Raw genomic sequence first — 12,157 nt, 5'->3', positions numbered from 1 at the left:
TGTGGACAAAGAGCGGAAACAATGAACTCGGTAGATAACATATTACAATTGTGTTGCCAATGTTGTCATATATAAAGAGGGGATTGAATGGAAATTGAATTTCCATTCAACCAAACATGTAGTGAACATAGATAATCGTTGTAAACTCCTACCTAATAAAGACTTTATTGTTAATTTATTTTTTCTATCGATTGTGAATAGAGATAAAAGGATAAAAGAGCCAAGTTAAAATAAAAAATTATTTCTACTGAATAAAAACATTCGGAATTTTAAATTTGTACATCTACCGTTGGTAACGTGAAACTTCCAACGCCATCTTTGCTGTCAATTCGTAAATATTATGTACACATGCGTATCAATTATATACACACATATACTCTGTATTTTTTTCAAATTAAAATTAATAAAAATTCTATACTAAACATTACGAAATTTCATTTTACGAATATCTCCAAGTCCCGAATATGCTGGTTAAAAACATCCTTGACGAGAGAAAATGTTTAACAAGTTGATCTAGTCTTAAACAACATGTATACAATAAATTTACGTCGCACAAGTTTCTGTATATCGTCGCTATTGTACCCACATTATGTGTGGCCTTAATTAATCAAATTGCTAATGGCGCTGAGCCAAATGGTACCTATTTGGCCTGCAATCAAAAGGATATTCAACAACTGTCGTGCGTACGCGACACTTGCCATCATTTTCAAGTTTTTTTGTCTAATTTTTGGAGAATTAAATCTGCAGAATAATATTTCCTTTAGTCAAAAGAACGTGCTTTTCCCTTTATGGTAAATCAGTGAAACGGGATATCAAATGGTTCGACGAGCCCTTTGCTTTTAATTTTATGTCCCTACACAGTCGGAGTCTGTTACGATTCGATGAATTTTATCCCTGATACGAGCAATTCTATCACCTGGATCGTTTCACTATTGCGAAGCGTGGTCGAGCATGCTTTTTTGTCGTCGGATTTTCGAAAAGTCCCGCAATGTAACGTGACGGCCCTCTGTTGGCTGTGCATCCTTGCGTAGCGGAGCACTCCAGCGAATCTATTTTAGGGAACGACAGAAAGTTAAGATTATTTTAGTTACATTTTTTACCTCCGAACCAGAACGCAGGGTGCTTAGCATAAGAACATCACGATGACCGAGTAGGTCGAGTTTACGCGAGCATCGAGGATTGCATACGTTTCGAATAAATCGAGGAAATAGTACCAATGAATGAAATATTCCTGTAAGAGAGTGTCGCGTTTCGTAAATAATTATGTAACTCGAGGACAGAACGAAACGACGAGAAAGACACCTTCCATTCAACGTCAGAAGACTTGAATTACTCTCGGAGGAGAAACGTAAACGAAGACCGTATGCAATCTCGATCTTCGCGCTACGCCATAAATCGTGTAGGGTATACAGATCTTTTCGCGAAATCTTCTACGATCCCTTTATGCCCAAGTGCTATTGTGTGACTAAACCGTACCGTGAAAGTGTATTTTGAATTGCTCATTCGTCCGAGTAAATAGTGCGATGTAGTGTGCGATTTCGATCGATGCAAAACAATGTCTTCTAGTTCACACGAGCTTCTCCTAAAGTTTAAACATTCTAATGTTCGATTACGTTTTTGATCGACCGCTGTACCATCATCATGGACCCGCGAAGAATGTCCAATTGGAACGTCCTGAACGTGGAGGCGGCTCTTCAACAGCGCAATAACTTCGACGAAGACAACGGCGAAACTATAAGACGACCGAACACGGTGCGTTGATCTATAATTTTTCTGTTCCCGCCGTTCCACAGTAATTCTACAATTTAATATTATGTCGAAGAACAGAACCACGGAACCACTTCTTTTCTAGATCGCGTCGCTAGGCTACACTAATTTGGTTCTACCTATTCTTGTCTCGTCAGCTTGCCTGACTGACTGCTTGCCTGTATTTATAACTAATTAAGCTAGACTCGTTTCGAAGTGTATCCTAGTATGGTCCAGTCAACTAGCAGCCTCCTAACAAATTGGTCCTCGCTCTAAACTCGCGCTCCCGTGATTCTGTAAAACAGAAGAAGTCGATATGAAAAAAGGACGTTGAACATTGTTACTTTTGTGACCGCGACGTTATTACGGTGGTTAGTTTGGCGATCGTTGGGCTTCCGGACAAACGATTTGAACCATAATGACGAGTACCTGGCATCGATTGAACGTGGAGCATGCAACCAGCGCTATATCCAGGGAGGATCTCGGTACTCATGTTCATCGGTATAGAGTTGTGTCCACTGCGGTAAATGTTTAACCAAACTAAGGCAATAAATATGTTACACAACGTTTAGACGAACTTGTTCAACTCAAACTGTACGTGCAAAATGATTTTTCTAGAATTTTCAGAAACGCATCCTCGATAGGGATATTTGATACTTAATGTTGCAGCGTTATTAGATTCGCAACAGTCAGCCCAGATATTTTTATTTGCAACATAGTATTTAATTTTATATTGCGTAATCGTGCTGCAACTATTACGAGAGACAATTAAAGAAGCCTTTCAGTGTGTATAATACATTATTGATCTCTGTTGCGGTTGCTTACTATCAAAATATCTGACACATGGTTCTCCATAATAGTAGCCAACGTCATAAGGTAATTAAACAATAAGGAAACTGCACATGTTGTTATTAAAAGTTTCTACGATTAACTACCGTCGCGTTAGCGTTTGGATCATCGAGGAAGTCGCAGAGATTATTGCCTCGAGTAAATATTTTTTATGAAGTTGGATGATATCGTCGTTCGTTACCACGTGCATGAATTTATCTCGTCGTGTGTCTCGTGTCGGATAAGTTCCAAGTCTTAAATCAGCCAAGTAGTGTTGGCAGATATTTCGAAAATCCACGATCCTCAAGAAAACTAACAAGACCACGCGAACAAGTATCTATGCCTCGAAAAAATATACAAATTCTAATCACATTAAAAATCGTGCATTACAAATACGTCGCTAAACGTTTTCGTACGTCAGTTTTCCAAGAGACAAGTTCAATTCGTTTTTCCTCGGATCTCTGTACGAAGAACTGTCGATTGTGCAAGCGTTCCTGTAATTCCCGTTTTAAAGAGGAAGTTTGGAACGCTTTGAAAGAATTTCATCCCGAATTTGACGTTTCGGGAGAAACACAAGGAAATGCACCTTGGCTGCGGGTGACGAGTTTAAAATTAAAGCGGAGACAGACCTTCCAAGTCTTATATTTAGGACGACGCGCAGGCGCGATCCGATTAGAAATGCCGTGAAGACTTAGAACTTCTGGTTCCCCGAATTCCGCCGTCTGTCGCGATTTTCACGAACCGCCGTGAACGTGCAATTATTCTCTATATTTTCTGTAAATGTGAATTGGAACGCTTCTGCATGGTGCAAAGTTTAATTTCACGCGTGTCACGTCGAGTCGCGATAGATCCAACTGAAAAATCTTGAAATCCACGCGAAAATAGAATTCGATCGAGCCCGAGCCGATCGAAGATCTACGACAGTCGTATAAAAAAAAAATCGTCTCGAGTCCGTTTTAATAAAACGACAAAATGGATCTCGGGGGTGTCGATGTCTGGGGTCAAATCGCCGTGGAGACGTCCCAGATGTTCGTCTCCGAAGGCGGTGTGGTTAAGAGTCGTTTTGCGGGAACAGTAAGTGATCGACGAACTTAGAAACTAATCCTGACAAAGTCCAGTCGCGTCCCTGGGATTTTCTAACATTTTTGTCAACTATTCAACGATCTCTTCTCCTTTTTCCAGACTATAGAGAAGCTCCCGGACAAGGTGATCCTGAACATCTTCAGCTACCTGTCTCACCGTGAGATCTGCAGGGTCGCACGTGTCTGCAAAAGGTGGCGACAGATCGCCTACGACACGCGCTTATGGAAACACGTATCCCTGCGACCGGAGATTAGCGGATTGCACGTCAACTCGTTGGACAATCTGCTGCATTTGATCAGGTAGGACAGCACTTTCACGGATCGAGAAAATTGCAAAGAATTTTGGCAGATAACGCTCGTTCCCGAAATACGTCCCCAACACTGTCCTACTTGCCAAAATTATTTTGTAAACACTGACGATAACGCGTGCGTATTAGAGCGTACGGTAAAAAATGGAGATCGCGTACTTAAGAATTTACATCGATAGGGAGAACGAAAAGAAATAATCGACAGATTGTTTGTGTACGCGACAGCACGAGGTTCGGGGCTTCGTTGAGGTACATCGAGCTACCGATCGAACTGATCACCCACACCGTTCTCCACGAGCTGGCGAACAAGTGTCCGAACCTGACCCACATGCTACTCGATTTCTCCACCGCCATGCAGCTGCACGATTTCTCGGAGATGCAGGCTTTTCCCACAAAGCTCAAGTACATGTGCATCTGTCTATCGGAGGTGATCTTTATGGAAGGCTTCATGAGAAAGATCTACAACTTCATCAACGGTTTGGAGATCCTTCATCTCATAGGTTTGTACCCATCGATGCTAACACCTACGAAACAAACGATTGATTATATGTAATCGTTGTATAGGGACCTACGAGAAGGTGGAGGAAGAAGAGGAAGAGATCTACGAAGTCATAAACGTTCACAAACTGAAATCAGCGACTCCCAACTTAAGGGTGATCAATCTCTACGGGATAAACTTCGTGGACGACTCTCACATCGACGCCTTCTCCTCGAATTGCATCCAGCTCGAGTGTTTGGCCGTGAATTTCTGCTCGAAGGTCACCGGTTCGACGATGAAGATCCTGTTTCAGAGGAGCAGAAGGCTCAAGTGTCTTCTCATGCAAGGAACAAGTACTTACGTTCACTGCAACATCATGTTGGCCTTCCTTTATGCGAATCTTAGACGCGTCGAATTTGTTGCAGATCTTCAAAGCGATTACGTGATGCAAGTGGAGTGGGAGAAATCCAGCATCCAAGAGCTGGACGTCACAGCGACGGACTTGTCCACGGAGTGTCTGATCGATATGCTCTCCAGGATCCCAGGACTCCGTTTTCTAAGCGCTGGTCAGCTGAACGGCTTCAACGACAGCGTGCTGAAGGCCTGGGCGGAGCTCGGAAACCCTCGTAACTTGATCGCCCTGGACCTGGACAGTTCAGACAATTTAACAGACGATGGCCTGCACAAATTTCTATCGAGATACGGTCATCAGTTATGGGGACTCGCGTTGTCCGGCATGCCTCACATCACCGATCAACTGTGGCAAAGCGTCCTGCCGATATTAACTAACGCCAAGTGAGACATTCGTCGATACCTCGAGGCTGTACACGATCTACGAGAATTAACGTTTTCAGGATTCTCGTGATGGGAACGCAAGAAAGACTTGGCGTCAACATCCACGTGGACCAGCTGATGGACGGAATCGCGAACAATTGCCCCAACTTGGAGCGACTGGAGTTGCGTTGGGACCCGGAGAACTTGCGGTTCTCCGACAAAAGTCAAAAGGCTATAGACATACTCCGAGTGAAGTGCATAAAATTGCGATGCTTGAGTTTAAGGTAAGCTTAGGGGGCATTGAGGTAACTTGAGGGGATAATTATCACATGTCGTCAACAGTTCGATATGTTGTAGCGACGGGAGGTACTACGAAATCGTCAAAGCGAATTTCGAGCGAGCCGACAGACTGACTGTCGTTCGAACGTCGACGTGCTGCAGAGTATCGAACTACTACCTGTTGGCCAATTACAAGGATCTGATCTTCAACTAAAGAAGTTCTGTTCTAACTACTTGTACATATATACGAACACATAGAATTTTCCATACGATCGACCAATCACCGAGACGAATAAATATATTAACGAGGTAATAAGTAAATGAATATTAAACTAAGTCGTTATTTATAATGCATTTTTGTTCCAGATACTGGAAACGTGACCAGCCAGGCAACGCGTCCACCTTCGACTCGAATATGTATATTCCTAGTATTACGAACCTATGCGCGAAATACCAGATATATATTTTTATACGCCATTTTTGAACACGTCGCGAGCAATCGCGGAAGATCTATGATCCGTACAATTATGTTCGAACGAAATGGAGTGCGATTCAAATTCTGATATAAAAATATACAAGATAAGTTCTATGATTAGTCGCAAATTAATTTTTCCCGAAAGCAACGTCGACACCACGCACAATGGCGTTCGCAGTGCTATCGATTATTCGGTAATTTATTCATGCAGCCGTGTAGACGACGACGACGTCGCACTGGCCACGGCCGGTCGGTCGATTCGCTCGATTTCATTCTCCGGCCACATGCCAGACCCTTCGTTCATATATCGCGTTATAGTCGACGCAGAACCGTCGTGGTCGTCAGAACTTTTTGCATGATTACCGAAACATTAAAAAAGTTACTTCCTCGCGCGTTATCACGTCTCGATCTTCCTCAATGTCCGACATCGAGGAAGACTTGATCGCGAAGAGGCTCAAAATCGTCCTCGTCGGCGATTCCGGATCCGGCAAAGTGAGTTTCGAAGCGTCTTGACATTCACACTAAAGGAATTATCGATTTTCGATCATAGATTTTTTACGAACGGTTAAATCGTCGTTTGACAAAATATTAAACATCTGTTTCGTGTTAAGGGGTAAAGCGTGAAAGAACGAAGCCACGTATCGATTAATTTCTTTCATGCGAAGTGGTCAGTGTCACGATTTCAGACACGCTTTCCACAGGACGCGGTCAATAACAAACTTTTTACTATTTTTTAAATTTAACCGCTTATAGAATTAAGAATTTCTGGGAGGTGTCGTTCTATCGACGCTGAGCTACACTATAATATTGCATATTCGTGACTCTCGCTTCTTAATGGACTTGAGCAACTACGACGTGCTTGCATTATTAATTAGAGACGTAACACGCAAATTTCGATCGACGTTATAATTTCTTCCGTGTAAGTAACACGAGTTACGTCCAGGTAAACGACTGATTAGGGATCCATTGCACCTGAAGAATTCGAGAAGAATTTTAAGAGGAACTATCATTTTAAATGGTAACTTCCGTATTGATCAAGCACCGATTCTCGATAACTGAAATTCAGGGATCCCTGTTTAGACGAGCATCGCCCAAAAGTTTTGCAACAACGAGTTCGCCAGACAGTACACGCCGACGTCTGGGATCGACTTCTTCCTAAAGAACATCAGCATCGGTTATTACAAGAACGTTAATCTCCATATATGGGACGTCGGTGGCGTAGCCCTTCACGGAAACATGCTGGACAAATACGTCTTTGGTGCTCATGTGAGTAAAGAAAAAAACAAAGATCGTTAAAACCTGGATATATCTCGATTACTTTCTACGAAGATATAATTTTAGATCATCCTCTTCGTCTACGACGTTACGAACAGTTTTAGCTTCGACGTTCTCGAGCAATGGATAGATAAAATCAGACAAGTGAACAATAGCTACGAGGAAACGCCTTTGATGGCCGTGGTTGGTAACAAATGCGATATGGAGCATCAGAGAACCGTTAAAAGGGATCGAAGCCACAAATTCGCCGCGGAAAACGGGTTTCCTTCCCACGATATGTCCGCGAGAACCGGCGAGGCGGTAAAGTTCACAAACTATTGTTAATTGCACTTTTCTCTCTATTACTCTCCATAACTAATATAATTGCAGGTGTCTTTGTGCATAGTGACCTTGGCAGCGCAAATTTTAGGCGTTCGATTGACGAAAACCGATCAAGACTATCACAAGCCTATAATTACCGCGGAAATCGGGGACACGGTCGACATGACCGCGATTCACAAAGTTGTGAAAAGAGTTCCGACCAAAAAGCAAACTCAAATCCCCTTCTATCCTCATTTCCACTCGTCTAAATCAACGGTGTGCGCGTTGCAGTAAGAGAAATCAATTGTTGGATCTTCGTGACACGATTGTTTTCACGAACATAAATAATACGTCCTAAACAATAGAATTAGCGATTACAAGATAGAAGATCGTGTACATAAGATGTTAAACGAATATTTTTCGTACCTTTTCCTACTGTTACCTGACGGTTCGCTTCTACTCTAAGGGACCAATGCAATAAACCACTGGTGTCTTCGCTGTAGATTTAAAAACAGATTTATTTATTGATAGAATCTTACTACTTATGTTAATTAATGTTAATATTGTTCGACGTAACAACGTTAAAAATACTTTTACAATAATAATAATACACATGTAGTAACGTACATACACATCGTAGATTTACTACATGTTGTAAACTCTGTTATAATCAGAGTTCGATGATTTTACAAATGCTCATGGAAAGATTGTACGGTCTCGAGAGTATTTATTGAAAAATCATCAACGAAACGCTGTTGTGTTGGTTTTTCATTGAAATCGAACAAAATTTAACGACGAACGAATAAAGTTTACGTTCTAAAATTACGATAACATCGGAAGGAAATTATTTAAAAGACCTATCGATATTTTTATTATCGAAAACTGCTCCCTAATGGGAAGAACCTTCTCCGGTATTTATTTATTAATGGCACTACTCATGCAAACGTTACATATACGAGAACAGAAACAAACACGTCGTATGTAGACGCGTTTAACAGGGGCAATTAATAAGACCGCAATGTGTGCGTACATTTGGAACAATAAACTTTATAACGTATATGTAAAATGCAAATTGGAAGCGTCGAAAGGTAAAAATTGTTAATAAATAGCAAATAAATTAATTGGTATTTCTTTCCTAGGAATTAGGGAAATAGGAGTTCGTAAAACATTCTAAAAGTCATTTCGTGAACGATGTTATCGATGCTACAGTCTATCAGCTATAAAATGAGAATTACAATCAGTACTTCGTAGAATAAGATTCTGGATTCTGTATTGATATATACAAATTTCAAATTTATATGCGTATTCCAGCAGTGCTGATTGTAAAACGTTGTTCAGTTTTCAAAAGCTCGAGTCATCAATGAATTTCGTTTGAGTATTCGATTTAAAAGAAAATTTATCGTTCCCAATGAAACGAACGAGACTAATTTACGGACGGTGAAATCTACAGATTTTGATCACTCGTTGAAATTGAGTTATGGAGTATTATACATTAAACGTACAAGGTGCAAAATTATAGTTCAGGTAGGTTTTTATACACGTCCTTTTAGAAAAGAAGAATTCTGAATATCTCGGTACGTCATTTCCTTTATCCTAATATGGTCTTCAGTCTGTTATTACATAATGTAATACTTATTTGTTTTTCAGTATTAATATTTATCAGACTATAATTCAAGCTTCTTTAACGGTCTCCTTGGCCATGTGTTCTTTTCTAGAATTTTTTCTTTAGCCTCCCACAATTTAGTGAATTTTTCGTTCAAAGGAACAACATGGGTTTCCAGCCATTCTTGTATGGTGTAGTCGTCGTATATTTCTTCCATAGCCGATCGCATTTCATTCTCAATATACATTATTTCCATTTTATGTCTGTCCAGTTCTGCGACCGCACGTTCGACGTGACTAGGACTCGAGAAAGCGTATTTTAAATTATACGGCTTCAACCATCCCTTGAACGTGTTGTCCTGTTCCATTTTAGTAACTTCTTGAGTCAAAGAGAAAAGTCGTAAAAGGGCAGCATAGATCGCCACACCTTGGTAACTACATTTGGTCCAACCATACTGTGGTTCTGGGATACTTAAAGAAATTTTTCCCTCGCATCGTAACGCTTGCAATACACGAGTAGGTACATCTACTGAAAATCCACTTAAATCCGGGGCTTGTAAAATGGCTAAATTCACCGCGAGTGATGGTATGGCAGCGGGTAACAATTCGCAAAGTATGCTAAAATGATCGTATCTTTGCCATCCTGTTAAAATGACACCTTTGAATGTGATTTCGGAAGAGTATCTATTGATAATTTCTAACCAACGTTGATGATTTTCCATATGATACCCAATATCTGTATAATATTTATCCGGTGCAGTGGCACCTTTGAAAGCTGTAGCGATCCAAATATCTTTCCAAATAGCTGCATAGCTGTCCCACAATTGATCCGTTAACGATGCTCCAGGATCAGTAGTATATTTCCATACCACCGGTTCTATTATCGAATGCAGTCCCCTGTCTATTATTTCCTCCGGAGAAATTTCTCTAAATTCATCATCCCACATGAGAATCGTCAGGTTTGGATACTTGTCTTTGACGTATCTTGCTATTTTTGCAACATGATCCAAGAATAATCGTTTTTTACCTAATTGTCCTTTAAGCATCACATCTAAACACCTAGAACATTCCCCTATCTGATATACTTCATCAGCTCCTATATGTATATGTTTTGCATTAGGATGTGCGTTCACAACTTGATCTATCATCTCGAAAATCAATGGAAGAGTTTTGTTATAAGTAGGACAGACAGCTTGAGGGTAACGATTTACTTCTCTATAATCCTTATATTCGTCTAATTTAAGTACAAATTCCATGTGACCAAAGGTCTGTACCAATGGTATCACTATGAGCTTATTTTCATTAGCTGTTTCTAGAATATTTGCAATGTCTCTCTTAGAGTAACAATTGCGTGCGCTAATATTTTGAATCTTTCCTTCGAAAGGAAACATATCTTCGTATTCTATAAGTATACCGGTAGCACCTAACTTCTTGAGCAAACGTAGCAGGTACTTATAATAACTAACTTTGGGAGGTGCACCCTTTAAATCAAGGTGCACAATTTTATGGCCCTTAAACAAGGGAGCAGTGTTTGTATTTACTTTGTCATAATTGAAGTCAGCGAATAATTTTCCTCCGCCATTTTTCAACTTTCCCATTATGCGTGCTTCTATTTCCTGTTTTCTGGCAATGCTACGAGGATTCTCTGTAAGATCGCTCAACGGATATACTTCTTCGATTTTCAAACGCGGATTTAATTTATTGGAAGATATGTCCTCGACCTCATTACTCAGAATATGATAAATAACAATTAACAGAGTGAAACTGATCATTACAATGACCATTAAAGAGGCTCGGCCTCTTAGACGCGTCATGACTGTCAGTCCAGTAGAACATCAAGCTCAAATCACGTTGTTATTACTTTTATTTAATTGAAGTTATTATTATTTGTTACGCGATAAAATTGTACCTTTCACCGAATGTCGGCGACCGTATGATAAAAGTAATGTACTTTCGAGTCTTCGTAAGCTCGTGATTTGTTACAGCTCCATTCAATGACGCTTCGTCGGTAGAAAATAACTTAATTATTTCTAAATGATTGCTTTCGTAACACAACAAAATGAACTTTTTTTCTTTATCACAGTTTAATGACAGAAATAGCAGACTGTTCTCGCTGCTATATAGAGAAACGCTATCAAGAAGCAGGCTGGGCAACTGCGTACGATGCAAATAATACACTTTCTAACCTGAATTTGCAAGACCCTTCACATTTCACGACTGATTTAAATCTTTGCGTATATCTTATCTTAATAAAAGTCAACAAAGTCGTTGAAACGTTTTAGATTTAAAAAGATATGCTTCTTAGAGCAACAAAAATTTGGCAAAAATATCCCTAAATTGCTTGCAACCTTTACCAGTGCACAAATTATTACATTCGTTTACAACTCTTTGCGACCATACACTTTGCATGAACATATTATTACGATTTTGTTGAATCAACTCGACATTTAACTCGACAAACTTTACATGTGTATTAATATGATATTAATTAATAATTAATATGTATAAAAGTTCGTATAGGAAATGAATTTACGACACCAGGGCTGCCAATGCCACGCGCTTGACCTATAAATAACGAAACGGAATGACGTTTGCATCGAATTTGCTTAACGAGATCCATCAGGAGCATGTTAATTCAGCGACGATCTTGAATTAAGATCCGCTCGACACTCTCTTTGCAAACGTGCTCTGCTTCTTCGTAGACTTCCCTGTTAGCCAGTATTTTACAACGCTCGATATTTATTCTCGAATAAAACACGGTGAAACAAAATGCTCCGAGCATCCGCCAATTTATATCTGAAACATGTATCGATTAGGCGCATAAAATATAGAACGAAGGAGCGTAGGAGAGCAAAGAACGAAAACAGTTCTCGTACGGCTTAACGAGGAAAGAATCAAAGACGAGCGAAACCGGAGAGGCCGGTCGTGTAATCGAATCCTCCGCCGCGAAATCTTAAATCCTAGTCCTTTATCTCGTTTCCAGTTTCCGCGAATTCTATGACCACCCGTT

The 12,157-nt window shown here is 40.2% G+C and overlaps 3 protein-coding genes across 9 annotated transcripts; 2 read left to right on the top strand and 1 right to left on the bottom strand.

The window, feature by feature from the left end:
• Positions 1-1,100: 1,100 nt before the first annotated feature.
• On the top strand, positions 1,101-6,084 carry Fipoq (F-box/LRR-repeat protein FipoQ). Of its 7 annotated transcripts, XM_076780005.1 has the most exons (9): positions 1,101-1,150; positions 1,656-1,752; positions 3,757-3,956; positions 4,190-4,464; positions 4,529-4,795; positions 4,868-5,237; positions 5,297-5,500; positions 5,559-5,804; positions 5,862-6,084. In XM_076780005.1, the coding sequence occupies exons 1-8, from the start codon at positions 1,143-1,145 to the stop codon at positions 5,707-5,709; spliced, it is 1,572 nt and encodes a 523-aa protein (XP_076636120.1). In that variant the 5' UTR covers positions 1,101-1,142; the 3' UTR covers positions 5,710-5,804; positions 5,862-6,084. The 7 variants fall into 7 exon arrangements, with proteins under 7 accessions (XP_076636120.1, XP_076636118.1, XP_076636122.1 ...); XM_076780003.1 differs by lacking the exon at positions 1,101-1,150 and having other exon boundaries at positions 1,170-1,752; XM_076780007.1 differs by lacking the exon at positions 1,101-1,150 and having other exon boundaries at positions 1,195-1,752; positions 5,574-5,804.
• A 123-nt stretch (positions 6,085-6,207) lies between these two features.
• On the top strand, positions 6,208-8,975 carry LOC143349082 (ras-related protein Rab-28). The gene is made up of 4 exons (XM_076780011.1): positions 6,208-6,462; positions 7,051-7,236; positions 7,312-7,545; positions 7,615-8,975. The coding sequence occupies exons 1-4, from the start codon at positions 6,388-6,390 to the stop codon at positions 7,837-7,839; spliced, it is 720 nt and encodes a 239-aa protein (XP_076636126.1). The 5' UTR covers positions 6,208-6,387; the 3' UTR covers positions 7,840-8,975.
• A 139-nt stretch (positions 8,976-9,114) lies between these two features.
• LOC143349077 (hexosaminidase D) lies at positions 9,115-11,537 on the bottom strand. The gene has a single exon (XM_076779998.1). The coding sequence runs from the start codon at positions 10,959-10,961 to the stop codon at positions 9,210-9,212; it is 1,752 nt and encodes a 583-aa protein (XP_076636113.1). The 5' UTR covers positions 10,962-11,537; the 3' UTR covers positions 9,115-9,209.
• Positions 11,538-12,157: the final 620 nt, after the last annotated feature.

This window comes from Colletes latitarsis, chromosome 12 (assembly GCF_051014445.1).
Source record: "Colletes latitarsis isolate SP2378_abdomen chromosome 12, iyColLati1, whole genome shotgun sequence".
Classification (NCBI taxonomy): Eukaryota; Metazoa; Arthropoda; class Insecta; order Hymenoptera; family Colletidae; genus Colletes; species Colletes latitarsis.
Note: the sequence above shows the minus strand (reverse complement) of the source record. Positions and strands in the feature narration are given on the sequence as shown.

Excerpts from the sequence above, each read along its gene's own strand:
- Fipoq (XM_076780003.1), top strand. The coding sequence starts at position 1,642 with ATGGACCCGCGAAGAATGTCCAATTGGAACGTCCTGAACGTGGAGGCG. Across the intron at positions 3,957-4,189 it reads AATCTGCTGCATTTGATCAG|CACGAGGTTCGGGGCTTCGT; the intron begins GTAGGACAGCAC and ends TGTACGCGACAG. Across the intron at positions 5,501-5,558 it reads TTGCGATGCTTGAGTTTAAG|TTCGATATGTTGTAGCGACG; the intron begins GTAAGCTTAGGG and ends TGTCGTCAACAG.
- LOC143349082 (XM_076780011.1), top strand. The coding sequence starts at position 6,388 with ATGTCCGACATCGAGGAAGACTTGATCGCGAAGAGGCTCAAAATCGTC. Across the intron at positions 7,237-7,311 it reads AATACGTCTTTGGTGCTCAT|ATCATCCTCTTCGTCTACGA; the intron begins GTGAGTAAAGAA and ends ATATAATTTTAG. Across the intron at positions 7,546-7,614 it reads CCGCGAGAACCGGCGAGGCG|GTGTCTTTGTGCATAGTGAC; the intron begins GTAAAGTTCACA and ends ATATAATTGCAG.
- LOC143349077 (XM_076779998.1), bottom strand. The coding sequence starts at position 10,961 with ATGACGCGTCTAAGAGGCCGAGCCTCTTTAATGGTCATTGTAATGATC.